The sequence below is a fragment of the Argentina anserina genome, chromosome 7, assembly GCF_933775445.1.
Source record: "Argentina anserina chromosome 7, drPotAnse1.1, whole genome shotgun sequence".
In the NCBI taxonomy this organism is placed as follows: domain Eukaryota; kingdom Viridiplantae; phylum Streptophyta; class Magnoliopsida; order Rosales; family Rosaceae; genus Argentina; species Argentina anserina.
In genome coordinates this window covers 22,295,419-22,314,478 of record NC_065878.1, presented here as the reverse complement: position 1 = coordinate 22,314,478, position 19,060 = coordinate 22,295,419, and the positions used below count along the sequence as shown (strand labels likewise).

Sequence of the window (19,060 nt, the reverse complement as noted above, 5' to 3'; positions counted from 1 at the left end):
TGATCTAAACATCCATTTTAACCAGTCATTCTGCTGGAGACCATATTTATCAAGCAGAAACAAAATCATCTTCATCTTTGTGGTCGTACATACATCTGTTGAAATCATTGGCAAAGGACTGAGTATCTTTTACCATGGGGCTAATGTGTTTGAGAGCATTTTCGTACATTTGCCATATGCATGTCCCAAGGTTTGTTTCTGGTAAGACTGAATTGATTGCCTCAATGATTGTTGCATCTTGATCAGTTAGAATGGTCCTTGGTTTTTTCCCTGACATTGCTTTCAAAAAAGTTTCGAATAGCCACTTATAAGATTCCATGGTGTCACCAAACAAAAGTGCGGCAGCAAAGATAATCACCTGTTTGTGATGGTTTACTCCTGTAAACTGTACACATGAGAGACAATTCTCCGTCTGTTCTGCAAATTGTGTGAAGACAAACCACATCGCCAAAATGATCATAAGTTTATCATTTCATACTCTAATGTTTTGAAAATAGATTATCGTCTTAGAGATTTATAGATGAATGCGTCTTTCTAAAAAGTTTTACTAGGATATGAAATTGTTGTGTGAATTGATCGATCTGGTTAGGAAGGTAAATGTGCACAAAAAATGTGACGTTTCTCATAATTTGGTTGTTTGTGTTGCATTTGCAACTAAGATCGATCCATTTTTTTTATATGGTCTTCTAGGCTTATGGTGAAGGTGTATATGATTAAAGATGATTTTAAGAAGAAATCAGAAGTTGGATTCGTTTCGAGACTCCTAGTGTGATTGCTTGCAATTGTCTTCGGAATGATATTGTTTAGATCAGTGGTGCTCAAGTGGTAAAAGCATCATTACCTAGGAAGTAGACTATTAGGTCATGAGTCACGATAAGTGATATGTGTGAAATCTTTGATTCTCTTTGTAAATTATTGAAAAAAAATTGCGATACAATATACATATATATATATATATTTTTTCTTTCTATTGAAGTATATATATACTTTTATATTTTGACTAATGTTTTTCCCAAGGATGAAAAATAAAATGCTTTTATGAACAAAATGGAAGAAGAAATACTTTTTTTAGGAGTTTTGATTAAGAAGGATTTGATCGATCCCAATATCATGAAGTATGTATAATTCAGAATTAGTAGCTAGTGAATGTTTGAATGTTTCTTCCTCTTGTTGATGAACAATCCAATTGTTTGACATCTGTTATATAGGAAGAGAACTTCATCAAATGAATTTCTTGAAAATCTTATGAGAGGACACGTTTATACTTTATTTTGTTTCTTAACGCCTTCATTTTCTTCATCAACAATAATATTGTTTTAATTTCAACGTAGAGCTAGCTCCACCAAAAAAATCTTTATTTTGTTTCTTAGCTGAAAGATCTATTTTATTAATTTGTTCATATTTAGTCTCACATCCGATCGTGCTACATGAGAATCCGATGACACATACATTTGAGGGAGGCAAAAAGAAAAAATTACATAAACGAAAGCAAAACACTGAAACTTCAACATTATTCCTTGTCATGCAGCGTACGTGGATGTTCTAGATAGATCTTCATATGACGATCAATTTGTACCTATAAGTGAAAATTAGAGGCTGATATGCTAGAGATAAAAGAATGAACTATAAATATGAGGGAAATTGTCAACCATGGTAGTAATTACCACAAGAGAGGGGAGGGAGATCGCACTGAGTGGGAATTTGAGGGTAATTTCTGGAATGCACCCACTCTCCGAGAGCTTAGCGGGTTTTTGAAACGGCGTGAGTTTTGTTCCTGTTTTTAGAGTATTAAGTAGTTTACTGTTTACGTAGAAAGGTTTATCTGGTGTTTGAGAGTATGAGGCTTTGAGCTTAATCATATAGAATCCATTGCTGAAATTGGAATATAGGATTAAAGTACCAAAGCGCCAAAGCAGAATCCAGCGATGACCGAGTTCTCGACGGAGACGGCGGCGAGGTCGATGGTGCTGACCTGGCCGGCGAAGACTTGAGTGATGGCACCAAGAGAGTACTGACATAGTGAAGTGAAGATGGCGGGGCCGGCAAGAAACCAGAGCTTCTTGGATTCTCGGTTGAACTCACGGAAGAAGTCACGGAAGCCATTGATGGGAGGGATGTCGTCGGAGTCGAGGTTAAAGGTCGTGGTGGAAATGGGAGAAGCGTTTGCAGGTGCAGGGAACGACTCTAGATTGTCATGCACCGGATGATGATGATGTTGTGGAATTGCCACCACGTCGTCTCTTATCGACAGAAGGGGCTGTGGTCAGCGCAATTAGGTCAAAGTCAGAATTATCTGATAACTTACCCCCACGTGATTAAAACGCGCCGAGAACAAAAATGTGCATAACATTTGAACGTTTAACGGACGTCTGTGGCCCTTGCTGCTCAAACCACTCATGCGTCGCCACGTCAGGAAAAGACCTTTTGGGCTCTCGGAGAGTGGGCCAATTCTAGACGGTTCCGAATTTGAGCAGCAATCCTGAGAGTGTCGCAAAGGCAGCTACTTTCCACAGCTTGGATCGCAGTGCAGCAGTTGGAGTTGGGTTTGCTGTTACTCCCCGGAACCACAAAGGGTGCACATACATTCAGGTGGGACAGATTGGCCGCGCACGAGCCGCCCTGCGCCTCGGCTGTCTGCGTATGCACCAGCGCGAGCCCCGTCAAAACTACAAGTAGTAGCGCTGTAGCCTGGATGCTAATCATCGACTTGAAGGCTGCCATGACTGTCTAAGCTGTGGAAATAGGTAAGAAGATTTAACGTGGGAATTGAGTGTCTAAGCCGATGTAATATAATAGACTAATATAGGTCAATTTATAGTCGGTCATTGTTATCGAGAGGTGACGTACTGTTTGCATGATGCACCTAATATAGTTTTGGGCTACCTTATTACGTTAGAGGAGGAAATTTACGTGGGATCTCGAAGATCACGTAGATATCATGGTCCCTCTGAATTATTATTTTCATTTATCTAAATTATTGTTTCATTTTGTTTGGCCTAAGAAAATTAAGAAAACAGCAAACAGTTTAATGTAAATCACTCACTGATACATTAGGGTGATTAACGTACGTTGGCTTACATTAATCCACATACGTTTACTCGAGACCATTCCGAAAAAAGTTTTAAGCATGGTTAGTTAGGTTACTGAAAGAAAGTTGATTATAATTAGATGATAATCTTGGCGAGCTCTAATATCATCGATCGTACGTCAGTTAAATTTAATTTGATCTCATGAGGCCTTGTGAGCCAAGAGTAATTGATTAGATTAGCTCTGTTGAATGGTAGTCATTACTTTTGTGAATCAGATTGGAGTTCCACTAACCATGTCTGCACTTAGGCCTAGTCTTAAGCGACAATAGAATCTGAATAAAAAAAATCCTCCTTGACATTATAAAAACAGTTGCATCTAGAATTTTAGATGGAAAGAGATGAAACTATCACAAAAAAAATCATGAATGTTATGGACTTACAACAAAGAGCGAAAAGCTAGAAAATGCTAATGCTATTTGGATCCTTCTTCTGCCGGAGCGGGAGCAGTCCAGTACTTTTTCACCGCAAATAGTAGTTTTTCCCTCTCATGAGGTCCATCTTCGTGGTCAGCAATTTGACTTTCCCAATCCATGTGGTCGATAATGCTCTTGATCTTCACCAACAAATCGACATCGTCTCGGATGATCACGCTTCCCTCTGGTCTTAAAATTCTATCCATCTCCAGTAAAATGTCTTCTATTTCGCATCTGCAGCACAAATCGAACACACATTAATGTTACAGAACATGTAAAGTCATTGCTTCCAGCACTTTCAGAAGCATTTACAAAACTGGTTGGCCTTATATGTATAGCTAGGTTACTGATCTTACCTATCCTTGTAGAGACTAAACACTGTATCGGCATGAATGAGGTCATATGTTCTTGGATACGTAGACATTGCTTCACACCTGAAAACAAAACAGAACAAATAGAAATCATTTATGTGAGACTTTCATATATTAGTGTTGAGTCAGTCCAGACGTATATAGTTCTGTTAGTTTGTTGGAACTTGCCAGTTTTGATATGATCCGATTAATCCACGTTCGTAGATGACTCCGAGAGTGTTGACTTTCACGTCGACCGGAACCATATTCATGACCCAAACAGGCAGATCAACTAGCGCAGCTGCAAATCCACCCAAGTTGGCATTCATATCCAGAAGGTTTCTATACCTTCCGGGCTGCGCAAGTTGATTGTTCACTGTTTTATAATGTGTTACCCTCTTTCGCCACAGCTCCGAATCTTGTTGAAAATCTTCAGCTGTGACACCCTTCACAGTTCCCCTACTAATTCTCGGTGGCACTGTATTTAGTCTCTCCGGCCACTTTGTCATCTGGCCACCAGCAACATCATCTTCGCTAGAAACCTCCGGTAAAGGAGTCAAACAAGTCGCCAACTTTGTATACCTAAGAACCAAAAAAATGGATCAACTTAAGCAAACAGCTGAAACAGCAACAGTGTATATAGTAAATATGCAAGTTGATTAGAGCACAGACCAAGCTTGATCAGAATCTTGAGCAGGACAGAAGTTGCGATTCTTGGCAAGCTTTCGGTTCAATTTGCAGTTTAAATGATTAGTTGGTTTTTGCCAAATTGCAATGTCGTCCTTCTCCACCAACTTCTTCCAGCAAAGGCTAGCAGCTACATCCTCTATGCCAGTTTGTTCTTCGTTCAAATCTTCCTGTGTTCTTTCCCAACCCTTCCAGTACTTCTTCCAGCGGATAGGTGGACCGGATAGAATCCAGTAACCACCAGGCCTCAGAACTCTATCAACCTCCGTCAAGTAAGCCCCATCTGCATATACCATCCAAAAAAAGAAACAAAATCAGATTTTAGAGTGAATATATGATGTGATATATATGTGTGTAAAACGTATGATGTCATAGTATCACTTCACTCGATCCCCTTAACATAGATTTAGAATTGATTAGTAATTATTAAATGACATCAAACACAACGAGATTCGAGCTCACAGTAATGAGGTCTAACTCGTCACCTCATCCTCCAACTTTGATGAGTTTGATCAGTGCATCCCATCTAGCTAGGGTTCATTACTGCCTCACAAAAATAACTGTTTTTTTGTTGCAGGAAAGAGTTATAAATAGTCTAATTTCATATTTGGACTTCTTGAAAGAAAAGTACCGTATTCGCCCCAAGGAATGAGGCATCGAGAGCAATGAGCTATGTCAAAGGCTCTAGAAGGATAAGGAAGTCTTTTCGAGGCAATGACTCCGATGAGGGCGGGAACGCCTCGTTCGAGAGCGAATTGGACTTGAGCTTCATGTGTGTCTCTTGGCGCGAAAGACATTGGTAGAATATCCCGGGACATTAGATATGCTCCCCAACTTGCAACCTGTATCATCATCCATGCAGATCCACGTACATTATGATGTGATCTGGGATATTCTGAAAAGTTTGAATTTCTAAATAGTTCTATTCTGAAAAAAAAAAGTTCTATTCTAATAATCCTCCTCTTCTGAATCTGGATATCTTAATCTTTATGATTGAGAGAGAGATATGTCTCAAATTACAAAATGCAATTATCGTAAACAATTCATAATTTCATATATAGCTAAGAATCTGTGATCGCCTTATTTGAGACAATCCCCATTAATGTTTTCCTAGCTGAATACGGAAGAGAATTGAACGACATTAATCATCTTAATTAATTAATTATTCCCATAAACAGATCAAATTGAAAAGGAAACTATTAAAATGAAGATTTCCGGCCTGCTTACCCCACAGCCAGTATCAATGGCGGTCCGGATAGACCCGTCTTTGAGATTGATCAACTTCCCAATATCATCGATGTACGCATCTGCGCCGTTCGGAAACATGGTTCCACCACCGGGGAACTTAAACCGGTCGCCTTGGTATATAATCCAATTCTGCTGCGCCTTCTCCACCGTCAACTCCTTGTGCGGAACATTGGCGTACCACGCCAGATCTCTACTTTTGGGCCAAGTAAACGGGTTCTGGTACCCGTGAGGTGCCGGAACACGACACTTAAGAAGCTCATCTTGAGTTGGACAGTGCCTCTCTCTGTATATCAGTCTCTCCCTCTCGAATTTCAGGGATCGTTTCGTATCCTCGCACGGAGTGTACTCGCTGTACTTGACGTCGCAGGGAGGGTAGGATGTGGGAGTGTTGTGTGTGGAAATGTTGATTGCATAGTTAGGGTTGTGGTGGCTGGCGAAATCTAGGGTTTGTGGGTTTTCCGTTAGGGTTGTGTCGGGGGAGTTACACGGGATTTTGTTGAGGGAGGCGGGGGCGGTGCTGCCGTGTTGCCAGAGGCCGTAGAAGTAAGAGAAGATGCAGAGGAAGAGGATTAGTGGTAAGGCGTAAGCGTTGTTCGGTTTTAAGTTTTTCCATGTTGAAATGTTGGCAAGGGAAAAAGGCTTGGAGGGTTTCGATGTGGGATTGTAGGGACGGTGGTCGTCGGATGAAGCCATGGATGATTTGATTTGATGTTGTCTTCGTTACGAAATCATGTAGGTTTGAATATAAGGGAGTTGAGATGACCGAGGGAGGTGGGATGTGAGTGAGGGGTTAAACAAATAGGTTTCTACTTTCTAATAATCAAGTAGGTCATGTGGGAGATGATGTTTTGCAATTTATATATACAGCGCTATGAATTGATCAGCCAGCTACGTACTTAATTAGTGGCAAGTTAATTTGGGTTATTATAATCCATTTTCTGGCAAAGCCATAATAAGAAATAGATTTTATAATCTTCTTGTCAATTAAGTTCCCTGTGCACATTATTTGGTATAAAGTTCAATTCATTATGGTTAATATAATTACACGATGTTATAACCAAAAATCCAGTTAATTTTGGTCGAGTTCTTTCGATCAGGCATTTAACTGAGAATTGAAAAGTATCTTTGCAAAATAAATTAGTGAATCGGAGATCATGACTAATTATCATTTAGACATGTCTGTGTTCTAGTACAGTATAATTCTAAATAAAATTTGATTCTTGTAAAGACTCTCTATTTGATTGCTTTAATTCTCTAGTCTTTCAGAGACGATGCTTGAAGCGTAATTAACCTAAACATAACAGATAATAACTACTATTGAATTGTACACAAGCAGCTTCTCAGCGCGCGCGCACTCCTCAGTCCTCACTAACATTAAGGCCAGCACGGTGAAACATACCGTACCACTTCAAAATAGCTTGTTCTCTGTCGTTAGAATTGGATGATCACCGAGCATTTTGATCATGGTTGACGAGTTCCCCTAGCCTACTTACATTTTAGAATGTCTTGTTCGGCGATGACTCCGATGAGGTGCATCCAATAGTTAGATTCTCTATTTGTATAACTTACATGCCAAGTTTAAAAATTAATGGAGTGATATTAGTGACAGAAGTATGAGGACCGGCCTCATCAAAAGGTAGGACACTACTAACAAAAATAGTTTTCACACTGATTTTACTCACACTGATCATTATAAATCAGTGACATATACCAATTCACACAATTAACCGTGTGAAATAAACTAACAAGGGTCCACCTGAAATTATATAACTTACAATAACCACTAAAATCAGTGTTATATAAGAATACACACAGAGTTCCGTGTGTAATAAGAATACACACAGAGTTCCGTGTGTTATATCTATATTATGCTCACTGTTGTCCGTGCGTGATATAACACACACATTTATCTGTGTGTAATAAAAAACTAACACAAAAATCTACGAATTTTCTGAAAGAATTACCCATAAATTTCAGTGTGCAATATAACTTATATTTCACATAAATCCGTGTGTAATACTGAATTTTCCGAAAGATTTACCCATAAATTTCAGTGTGTAATCAAAACCATAGCAAATCCTTTCCAAATGCGCCAGCTCCAATCTTTAAGCGCCAAACAGAAAATTTGGGTTTCATTCTAGCGCTGCTAAAAAAAACCCAATTGAAAAGCTCCACCCACAACGAGGTCGACGACGCTACTTTCCTATGACGCTGCTCTCCGACCCTAATTTCACGATCTCATCTTCAATCCATTCCTCAGTTTGCTAACAAGGTAAATAACAGTTCTTGATTTCTCAACACTAGGTTTTTACTCGATTTCAATTTTAGGGTTCGAGTTTTGTTATTCTCCATGAGTTAATCAAGATCAACCTCTCCACTGCTGGCGAATCTCAGATCAATAATGGCGAGTTCTTCTGGAACCGTCGACTTCCAGAAGCTGATCTCCTACCGCGACGACCTCGTTCACGCCTCGACCTCAACAACATGACCTGCTGCCTCCATACTTTCCAATTTCTCCTCTCCACTTCAGATCTCTGCTTTGGTCCAGTACCGCCCCGGCGAGTCTTCAACATCCCTGGTGAACATCTCACCAGAAAGGTACCATCTTTATTGAATTTAATCTTACCCATTTGATAATTTGGTGTTATTTCTCAGTTGGGTGATACCCAATTCGAGTGGGGTTTGGGGATGGAATGAGGGGTGAGCTTGTTGGGTTTGTGATGAAAGGAATAAGCTTTATTTGTAGTTATTGTTTTGGAGGGGTTTGGATATGCTTCTGTCTGTGGTTTTAGATACAGTTTATGAGAGTGAATTGCTCATGATTTATTTTGTGCAATGGTTGAAATATGTTATTTTGGTGTCAAGGTAGATGGATACTTCTTCTAGAATTTTAAAAACAAGAAACCGTGAACGTGAGAGACTTCGTGGTCCTCCTGGTTGAAGGTATAACTTCATCTATTTGGTTAACATCTCAATCCAACTTATTCTGTATTGTATTTATTTGTGAACTGCAATAAAGACTAGTCTATAGTATATAGCTTATTCATAGTTATCTTGATTTAAATCACAACAGACCTTAGTTGTGCGAGTGATCAACTATTATGATTTTATTTCATTGATATATCACATGTGAAATGACAGCAGTTCAACTGTCTTTGGGTTCTCATTTCTGGTTATGTGACATAATTTTTCATACACAGGCAATACAGGGAGCATTGCTGAGTGGTACAAACACGGTCCTGGATTACACATAGACTGGTTTAATTGCATCAATGTTCTTTTTTAAGGTGAGTATGGCTTATTTATGATATTATGCCCTTTGTTAATTGGAGAAAGAGGAAGGAAGAATAATATTAAAGCTTGCAAGTTGCTCTTTCTTCTATTATCACATGTATTTTGATAGAAACAATAAAAGGGAAAAACAAGGCCTTCACTTCAATTTATAAAATGGCCTAGCTAGGGAGCTGTCTGTTTTCTGGCTTTATTTCGTCATTGTTTTTAGATTTCTGTAGTCATATGTTGCATATTGTTTGAGATGATTCATTACATCATACCAGAAAACTTAGAGGAATACGTTCAGGTGAGATTCTTTTAAAGCAAATGCGTATTTGGAAAGTTGTTTCATCTGTGCCAGGTATTCACCAGTAATGAGAACTCTCAGGGAAAAGTTTCTTCATTGGTTAAAGAAACTGCATCTCGCAAGTTTGATATGAAAGGGGGTTGTTATTTTGTTAAATTTCAGTAATCTGATTTCAACTTAAAACATAAGATGTCATTTGCTAGGCATTTATAGTCCCATTACCTGCATCTAGGGTACAAATTTAGTTTAATCCTGCACTTCTTAGTTGAACAATCTCTTTGAGTGGTTTGTGTTATAAAGTAGTGGTCACTTATCATATGATATTTGTATCCTGTGCTTGAAAGTTGAACTCTGGTGATGATTTGATCTTAAGCCTAATGTATATGTATGGTAATATATATTAGGCCAATATTGATGTTTTTTTTTAAATCTATTATAACTACTCACACTGATATCAGTGTGTATTGTAATATGACACACAGATATCAGTGTGAATAAAAACATTTATTCACACTGAAAACTTGTTGGACAAATTGAGTGTGGTCGTGGATATTCATGGGACCCATGTCAACAACTTGCACGGACTTTAAAATCCGTGTCTAATAGCTATTAGCCCCCCCCTCCAAAGTACACCGATAGACATTCCGTATGCGCACCGTGGTTAATAGCTTTCCGACACTGATATCCGTGTGAAATACCTTTAATTCTCACTGATTAAAATCAGTGTGAGAACACTTTTTGCTAGCAGTGGGATTCTGCAATTACTTAAATGATCAGGTAAATAAACCACGAGGAAGCTTTTCTTTAATAGTCTAGTCACTCTAGTGTATTACGCTGGAATCAGATGTGATCCTAGCTCCTGTTTAGTTGATTACTCCCCAGATGAACAATACGTACTTTTCTCTTAAACCTTTCCCATGCCAGGACAAAACAATTTCTTACTTTTCAGCGAGTAAGCTCGATCGTATATATAGGTAGATTAAGAGCTTATTCTTAAATCTTAACCCCAACAGAACGGTCGGTAGATCGTGATGACATACTGCATATATTGATATTATATATGAAATTAATTATATATTGATCAGTAGAGTAATTAGCTCTTGGTTAGTGGAATTGGTCTAGGCAATTAAGCCAAATGAACGACCACGACGTACGAAGCCTTGAACTAGTTCTTGCACCGTCATTTCTGATTGAATTATATATGAGATTGTACGTTATTCTCTGAAATCTTGGATCAATTAAACCCTACTTGAAGTTTATAATATTATAGAAAGTCTAAAACGTACTGAAACAATATGTATATTGGTTTTTTCTTGATATAAAGTATTGCAGCAATGAGTTCATTTCTTGATATGTATATGTATGTGGTGCTTTCTGTGTGCCCGCTCCCACTACTGGGTCAACCCATACAAGCTAGCTCGATCGATCAAGGGCAACGTATGCATGCATTAATGCTTAATTTAATCGGTCCGATTTTAGAAAATAAGTCTATTATACCGTGGAGCTGTAACCTGTAAACCATAGGAAAACATTAAGATATTAACCTCACTTCCACCACTTCAGTTACATATTTTTACAAAATGCGAACCCATCGGGTAGAAGTATTTTCACTGACTCGAAGGTTACTATGTTCCAACTCATTCTTGAAAAAGACGATATATGATAAGCTAGCTAAACTTAAAGATCATTATAAATTAACTACTCAAATTTCCTAGCTAGTTGCAAACTAACGTTACGTGACAACCGATTTCGACTATATCATGAAAGCAAGAGTAATTATTATGTGTACTTGCCACACCACGTAACACTTTCATGTGGTGTACCCAGCCAATCATATTATCACATTGTATAATTAACATGCATGCGATGAAAATAACAAAAGTTTATTTACATATAAGAATTAATCAGAAACAATCACAGTAAAAAATATACCAATAACATTAAGAGAAATTAATGACCGTCGTGTGATATGTGGCGTGTGAATATAATAATTTCTCTGAAACGAGCCATTCTAAATGAAGAGAAATTAATGACCGTCGTTGATACGGGCAACTTGCAGGTTGTAAATGCCGTTCTTAGTAACTTCGTATATGGAACTAATTAACGTGGTTAAGTTGCTTTGTCAACCTTAAAATATTTTGCTAGTATATTGCATATGCATGGCATGGTCGATCCATGATAATTACAATCGATTTCGACTGAAAATCGAGTTGTCAACCATGTGGTTTTCATGTGAGTACACCTCATCGTTCACATTAGGGACTACATAATTGAACAAAGTCTTAATTCTCAGTACAAAATAACATAGCTCAATTCGGGTACCCAACTATAGAGTTAGATCTAATAGCTCTCATTATATACATGAAACGCCTAAGAAGTTTCAGTCTCCTTGATTTCGTGAACCCGGGTCCATGCCAAATGCTGATGATGAAGCATCAAATCTTAGCGTTGTGTATATAAATCTTCCCCCCTACGGTTGATCGTCGATCTCTTTTCTTGTATTAAACTATATGCGTACTTTGTCTTCAATCACTATTGAGAAATCGAAGTTAAGAGGTTACTTTAGGCCAATGCTAACGCGATTATAGATTTTGTGGTTATGTTGATATGTTATCTTTGGGTTGGATGCTAATTGATCCTTGTTGTTTTTGTTTTTATTCTCTACGTACGGTTTATAGATTATGCTCATTCGAGTGTTAGTCAATCCACTTTGAGTGTTTGTAACCCAATCTTAGCTACCTCCATACGTGATGCCGAAATGGTTGGGCTTACTCTGTAGCCCATTAATTACCACTAAAAAGTCCAAAATCGTCTAAATATGTTGTTGATCACTTCATTGTCGATTAGGGTTGTGAACTTGTGATTGTTCTTCCTTGTAGCCTTGTTAGGGATTCTGTTGCCCCATTGAAAGTTTCATTCCGATGTCGCTGAGTTCCGGGTAATGAGTTGGCTTGTCCTAGCAAATCGTTTACTTATTCAGTTATTCTTGTTAGAGTACTCGAATATAGTGTGATATAAGAAACTCGATTAGCAATTTGATTTTCATATATCTAGGGATTTTTAAACGAAGAATCAAATTACATATTACACTAGCAGATTACACATGGTAGCCTTGGTAGGCATCTAAAGCCCGAAGCTAAACCCACTGAGAATTCGACTACACCCGAATCTGGATTAATGTCTAGTTCACAGTAGTCCAGTAGAATCTGGAAGCAACACTCAGTCACCATACATTGATGAGATTAATCTTGTGTATGCTATTCGTCAACTTGAAGCTCAAGAATTTCAACAGGAGGGACGGCCATATTAAACGACATGTTGAACCAGCTCTTCTGGTAGTGTGTATGAATAGGTCCGTACTCGTGGCTAGGGTTTTGATTGCTATTTGAGTAGCGGGATTCATGTGAACAAGTGGACGTCCTTTTCGAACACGATTATATATGCATAGTTACTAGTTACTTAGTTAGTCTGTTAATCATGCTTTGTGATTTGTTTATGCTCAGTACGTCGAGCTAGCTTAGGACCTAATTTGTAGTGGACAGCGGGCATGAGAGACAAACAAAACCAGCCCCCCATCTTTCAGAAACAAATGTATAATTGTTCCATGTGTTTTGTACGTGCCTTAAACTAATTTATCATGTGGTCAACTACACATTTCTTTCCTACGTTCAGAAATTTAAAAACGCCCGAAGGGACCCTGCAGCCAATCCAGCCATGCTTTCATACTTTCATATGATTATAGATGAATAGATCGATCATTAAACATTATTTGTGATTGTCATACCGATCGATCATGTATATGTTTTTTTTTTTCGATTGAAATTATGTATATGTTACTACTTCAAAAAGCATGGGAGGTTTGTTTCCACAATTTGAAAGGCATCGACAATGACATGTAAAATGGTTTGATTTCATCACTCAAAATCTGCTTAGAGTGACAATACTTTATGTGCATGTTTGGTATCAGGATTATTGTGAGTCACTCTAATTTGAATACTTGGGCTTGAGAGTAGCCTTACTGAGTATTAGTTTGAACCATGTTTAGTGAGGCAGTACTGCCTAAGGTAGGACAACTGGTCTGTTCACTTGCCTTGCTCTCTTCATCTTTTCTGCTCCTGAACCGTGCATTTTATGAACAACACCTAGAATAAGAAAAGAACCAACCAAAGTATCAAAATCATCTAAACAAAGAACACCCATATTTAAAATGGTTAATCTACTATACATCAATATATGTTATACATCTCACATCTGACGGTTGACAATAAATATTATTTTTTTGACTTCACTAATAAAATAATATCGACCGTCGGGTGTGAGATATATAACATACATTAATATATACTAGAATTTTCCGAAAAAAATAGTAGAATACCCAAATTTGTTGTTGTTGATAAAAGTCTACAACCCACCGAATTTCAAGTGGCAATCAAAAGAACCATTGCATACTCAAGATTGCCTAATTACCTAGAACAATTGTATACTCAAAAGTCAAAAAACCCATAACCCAAAATGCAACACAATAATCAAATCATCCTTTACATTTATCATTCATGGCAATACCCAAAACCCAATTCCACAAAACCCATAATCAGAAGCTATTAGCCAATTCTCCAATACCCAAAATTTGTATTATTAATGGATTTGAAATTTGTTCTTAGTTCTTACTCACTCATTGCATGCAATACCCAGTATTTCAAAACTAATAAAATTTGATTATGCTCGTACCTTGAAAGTAGTGAGAAAGGAAATGAAGCAATGAAGGCAGAAAAAAAGAAGAAGAGGCAAGATGAGAGAGAGAGAGAGAGAGAGAGAGAGAGAGAGAGAAGCATGACGAAGAAGAGAAACAGCCCGTGCTAACAAGGAGTCAAAACTGAGTACCACGTAACGAAACCTAAGGAGGTAGGAAAGAAAAACCGGTCTCATCTAGTGTCATTTATTTTTGTACTCCTTATTACCAAACACCTCACAAACCAACTAAGACCTCTTATTTAACAGAAGGCCAGTTAGCCCGGGTCACCAAACATGCACTATATTCCTTATTAATTCACTTCACTCATCAATCAAAACCCTAGTTATTTTCAATGGCGGATCCAGAAATTAAAACCGGATGGGACTTGAATTTGCCTACAAAAAAAATTTCAACGATACTTTAATATAAATTGAAAATAAAATTAATAATTATTTGAATGTATCACAAATTAAATAAGGTACATATACAATTGTATTTTGATACAAAATATATAGATGCAAACCTAACTCAGCTAACTAAATTTTACTTTACAAGTACTTGAAACCTCATATTTCTCTATCACAAATAATAGACAATTATAATTTTCTTGTGAGAATTGAGATCAATCTTCAAGATTCAAGAACATAAAGGAATGCAACAAATGGTGTAAAAACAATAGTTTACGAATAACATAAAATGTCAATAACATATTCATTCATAGAAATTTAAAACTCAAAGTGATCAAACTATAAACCCTAATTTTTTCCCCAATTTCAATTTGATAAAAATTGAATTAATTTGAATACTTACAATTAATATTATGGCAAGAATGCTTGTTAGAGATTGGTTGATCTTAGATAAAAGTGACTTACCAATTTGCCAAAACACAAGTGCACTGGTTTTGGATACTGGGAGAGTGGGAGAGCAGAGTTGCAACGACAAACATAAGAAATAGAATAAAGGGAGAAGAAAGGTGCTACTTTGTTTAATTGCAACACGTGAACAACCATTCAGCCATTGACCAAGACACCGAGTATGTTTTATTAATTATTATTGATACATCATGGGGCTTGAACTCTTATAATAGTTGAAATTATAGTTTTGGGTGTGACTAATATCAAACCCCAATTATCCCATGTAAGTTTTTTTTTTCTCCCCAAAATTTTTAGGTGGGACCTAGTCCCACTCTTTTATGCCCTAGTTCCGCCCTGGTTATTTTACCTTCGTTTATCTATCATGCACAACTTACTCATTTTAAGAATATTATACTTAACAGATGAAACATGGGTTGAACATAGATTGAAAACTATACACTACGTACAGTGTACGAGACCAAAATAGAAACACATACACATACTGATCGATACACTACTCATATAAACACGGCCAATATAGAGCATGTAGAAGTACAACACATATATAGATTAATTAATTGTGTACACAATCAAGGTCGGAAGCATAATAATCTTTATCCCATGTGGGATCGTTACTTTTAAGCCAGATCAATTATCAATTATCAATTATCACATTAACATGCATGTTAGCCACGCCTAATTAGTCTAAGAGATCAATTTTATTTACACCTACAACAAATATGAAATATTATATGTATTACTTTATGTATTGAATAAGAATCAATAAGGTGCTTTGTGTTCTAGTGTATAGTACGTGAAACCCACTTTTCCAAAATTAGGGAAGTTAAAACACGAGCTTTTCGATCTTCAAACTAATTTCGGGGCCATGTGCATCTAATCCTAGTTAATTAACCAAATAACCACTAATTGAAACAGCTTTTGTTGCAGCTTCATGATAACTAAATCTAATTAGGTACTGGTCGTCGTTTGCCCTTTATCATAATACCACACCCTAGTCACCTTAACCATGTACTTAGCAATTCGAGAATCCCAAATATTCCATCATATATATTCAGATTATCTCACTAATTTAGAGCTAGCTCAAGCCTCAATGTGCAATTGTGCACGAGCAAATCACACATTTATTAATTAAGCTAATAATATATAAGATATATACTATCTGTACGCATAAACATAAACATGATTTGTCATGTTAGTTAATCCATTTATCACACTATTGATTTGATCGACTTGAATATATTGGTTGTATATACGTACAAGTAAATTTCAAAATCAGATTACAATCTCTATGAAACGACCAATACGTGTATATAAATAATAGTATTCAAATACTACAGAATCATAACAATAGGTAATTAGGAATTAACCTTTCATAATAAGTAATTAAGACAGAAGTATGTAATGAAGCACTGGATTATTTCCCAATTATTGGGAGTCTACTTGATTTATATGGAACTGCTGCTCCACTAATTAAGTGTAATGGACTAATGGGATCGATATATATGATTGGTATATAACACAAAAGTTCCCAACTTCGGCCAGAAAAGATGTATTCCAATTTCCATGCACTCTTTTGTTAAATGTACGTTCCTTTTAATTAGTTAATTTAATTTAATTTAAAGCCAAACTATTTATCCCTCTCCCTTTCTGTAGAAAACCCACAGAGCTGCCTAATACCAACGGCAATGACCTTCCCTCCTTATACATGAAGAAAAAGATGATTATTCCTCCTCTTGTTCATTTGCTTCATCACCTCCTTTTCTACCGTTAAAGTACTCCGATCCATATATCATACTCTCTCAAGTTGAATTGTATGTTCTTAGTTTCAGCTCAATATATAGTTCGCTCATGGGGGCTGGTTCCTCTATATCTTCAATCAGTGCCAGTAGATCAGGTTCGGCGGATCATCCTCCAGATCAAGCTCAGACGGGTCTCGGGGACCTACCAGAAAGTTGCATCTCTTTCATTCTTTCGTACTTGGATCCGCCGGAGATCTGTAAACTTGCACGAGTGAATAGGGTGTTCCGGTCTGCTTCCTCTGCTGATTTTGTTTGGCAGTCCAAGCTCCCATCAAACTATAAGTTTTTCCTTGAAGTATCATTAGCCCGTGATGAACACAATACTAACCACTTTCTGAAGAAAGATATATACTCAAGATTATGTCGGCCTAATCGTTTTGACAATGGCACCAAGGTACAGTATACAACTATATATATCTCTTTGTTTAGCGTACATGCTTTTTTTTCTATTTTGAAGTACTACTCAGAGCCATAATTGCGGATAGATCTAGCTTGCTGATGAGGTAATGGTGATTTTGTTTTGGCAAAACTAACAGGAAGTTTGGTTGGACAAGAGTTGTGGATCCTATCCACAGGTTTGTTTGTCCATTTCATCGAAGGCGTTGCGGATAATAGGAATAGATGATCGACGATATTGGAGTAATGTTCCAACTGAGGAATCGAGGTACTTGTAGAGCCAATATTTCAATTATAATGATAGATCATGTCTTGTTCATTTTGAGAAGTTCGACATATTGTTATCGCTGCAAATCTTCCATTATGTATCAGATTATCAAACCCTCTACATAAATGAACTGGATAGCTCATGTACTAAGTCCATGATTTGTCATCATATGTAGAGGATCGGACTTCTAACCTTTGTTCTATTTCTAACTTATTTAATTCCGGTTTCTCTTACCGATCGTTAGACTAACCCAGAAAGCTTTTATAATTTCCTCAACGATCAGATAGAGCTCCCATTTAGAGCCTTCCCGAAAATTCGTGCGAATTGGTCAGTTAGACTTATTCTTACTCTATCTTGATGTACGTAGGTCCTCTCTTCCACGTACAGTTCTGGATTGTCCTTGGTTTCCAGACTATACAAAACCTTGTAGGGTGTGAGAATTAGCATAGCACCAAAGAAATGAAGAATAATTGCTAGAAAGATGGACTATTCCAAGGTGGGCTCTTTGTTTTTTAAGATTCGTCTAAGCTAAAAGGATTTGATACCATTTGATAAATGACTACTTGCCTTGTGCTACAGAAAATGTTTCGTTTCTTTCATAAATTCTGTGATTACATGGCATCATCCTCGTGTAATTATTCGTTGCGTTTTGAACCTCACCAAACATAACTGAGACGAAGCCTGCGTTGAGTCTCCTAGCTACCAAGTTATGTATTATTAACAGAAATCCACAAGAAAAAGAAACCTGCAAGAAATAATAACTGTTTAATATCGTCTATACCAAATTGTTATGTTAAGAAAACTTTTTCAAACCAAAAGATCTCATTTGGTTTCATTACCATCGATTTACATATGCAAATCAGCACATATTGTCTATTATAAGATATTATGATTAATATGGGCGTTTGTTCATGATCAAATGCGATTTTAGGTTTAACAGAGTTGCATATCTTAAACAAATATGGTGGCTTGAAGCGCTAGGGGAACTAGAGTTTGAGTTTCCACCGGGAAGCTATGGTCTATATTTCCGGCTTCAGCTCGGCAAGACTTGTTCAAGAAGGTATGGTCGACGAGTATGCAACACTGATCAAGTACACGGCTGGGACAAGAAGCCCGTCCGATTTCACTTATCAACATCAGACGGCCAGCAAGGTTTATCCCAGTGTTATTTGAATGAAAGATGCAGCTGGGTTCACTACCATGTTGGTGATTTCATTAGCAATAGAGCAAAGCCAATGAAGATCAGATTTTCTATGATCCAAATTGATTGTACACACACCAAAGGTGGCCTCTGCTTAGATTCTGTGTTGATATGCCCAACAAGGTCGAGGGAAAAGTTGATGAAATGTAGCCTATAACTATGTACAAACAACTAATCTATAGCCAAAACCACGTTGTATGGCATGGCTGATATCTCTGTGTAACATGCGCTTCAAACCAGCGTAATTTGAATGGCCTGAACATCAATGGTCATCTGCATCTTTTTCATGGTTTCAGTAGGTTCAGGTCTCTGTTCAGGATTACATCAGTTCCTGAAAGACGATGGGAATTAGTATATTGTCTCGTCATGTCCCCACCCCCCAGACCGAACTCATTTAGCAGAGAATAAATGTAGCATGAAAC

At 37.3% G+C, this 19,060-nt stretch overlaps 1 protein-coding gene and 1 pseudogene across 1 annotated transcript; one reads left to right on the top strand and one right to left on the bottom strand.

Annotated features, from left to right (window-relative positions):
* Positions 1–3,485: 3,485 nt before the first annotated feature.
* LOC126803835 (probable methyltransferase PMT15) lies at positions 3,486–6,480 on the bottom strand (annotated as a pseudogene).
* Positions 6,481–16,704: 10,224 nt separating this feature from the next.
* LOC126802571 (F-box protein PP2-A13) lies at positions 16,705–18,947 on the top strand. The gene is made up of 3 exons (XM_050530211.1): positions 16,705–17,167; positions 17,310–17,437; positions 18,369–18,947. The coding sequence occupies exons 1-3, from the start codon at positions 16,823–16,825 to the stop codon at positions 18,793–18,795; spliced, it is 900 nt and encodes a 299-aa protein (XP_050386168.1). The 5' UTR covers positions 16,705–16,822; the 3' UTR covers positions 18,796–18,947.
* Positions 18,948–19,060: the final 113 nt, after the last annotated feature.

Excerpts from the sequence above, each read along its gene's own strand:
- LOC126802571 (XM_050530211.1), top strand. The coding sequence starts at position 16,823 with ATGGGGGCTGGTTCCTCTATATCTTCAATCAGTGCCAGTAGATCAGGT. Across the intron at positions 17,168-17,309 it reads GTTTTGACAATGGCACCAAG|GAAGTTTGGTTGGACAAGAG; the intron begins GTACAGTATACA and ends CAAAACTAACAG. Across the intron at positions 17,438-18,368 it reads GTTCCAACTGAGGAATCGAG|GTTTAACAGAGTTGCATATC; the intron begins GTACTTGTAGAG and ends ATGCGATTTTAG.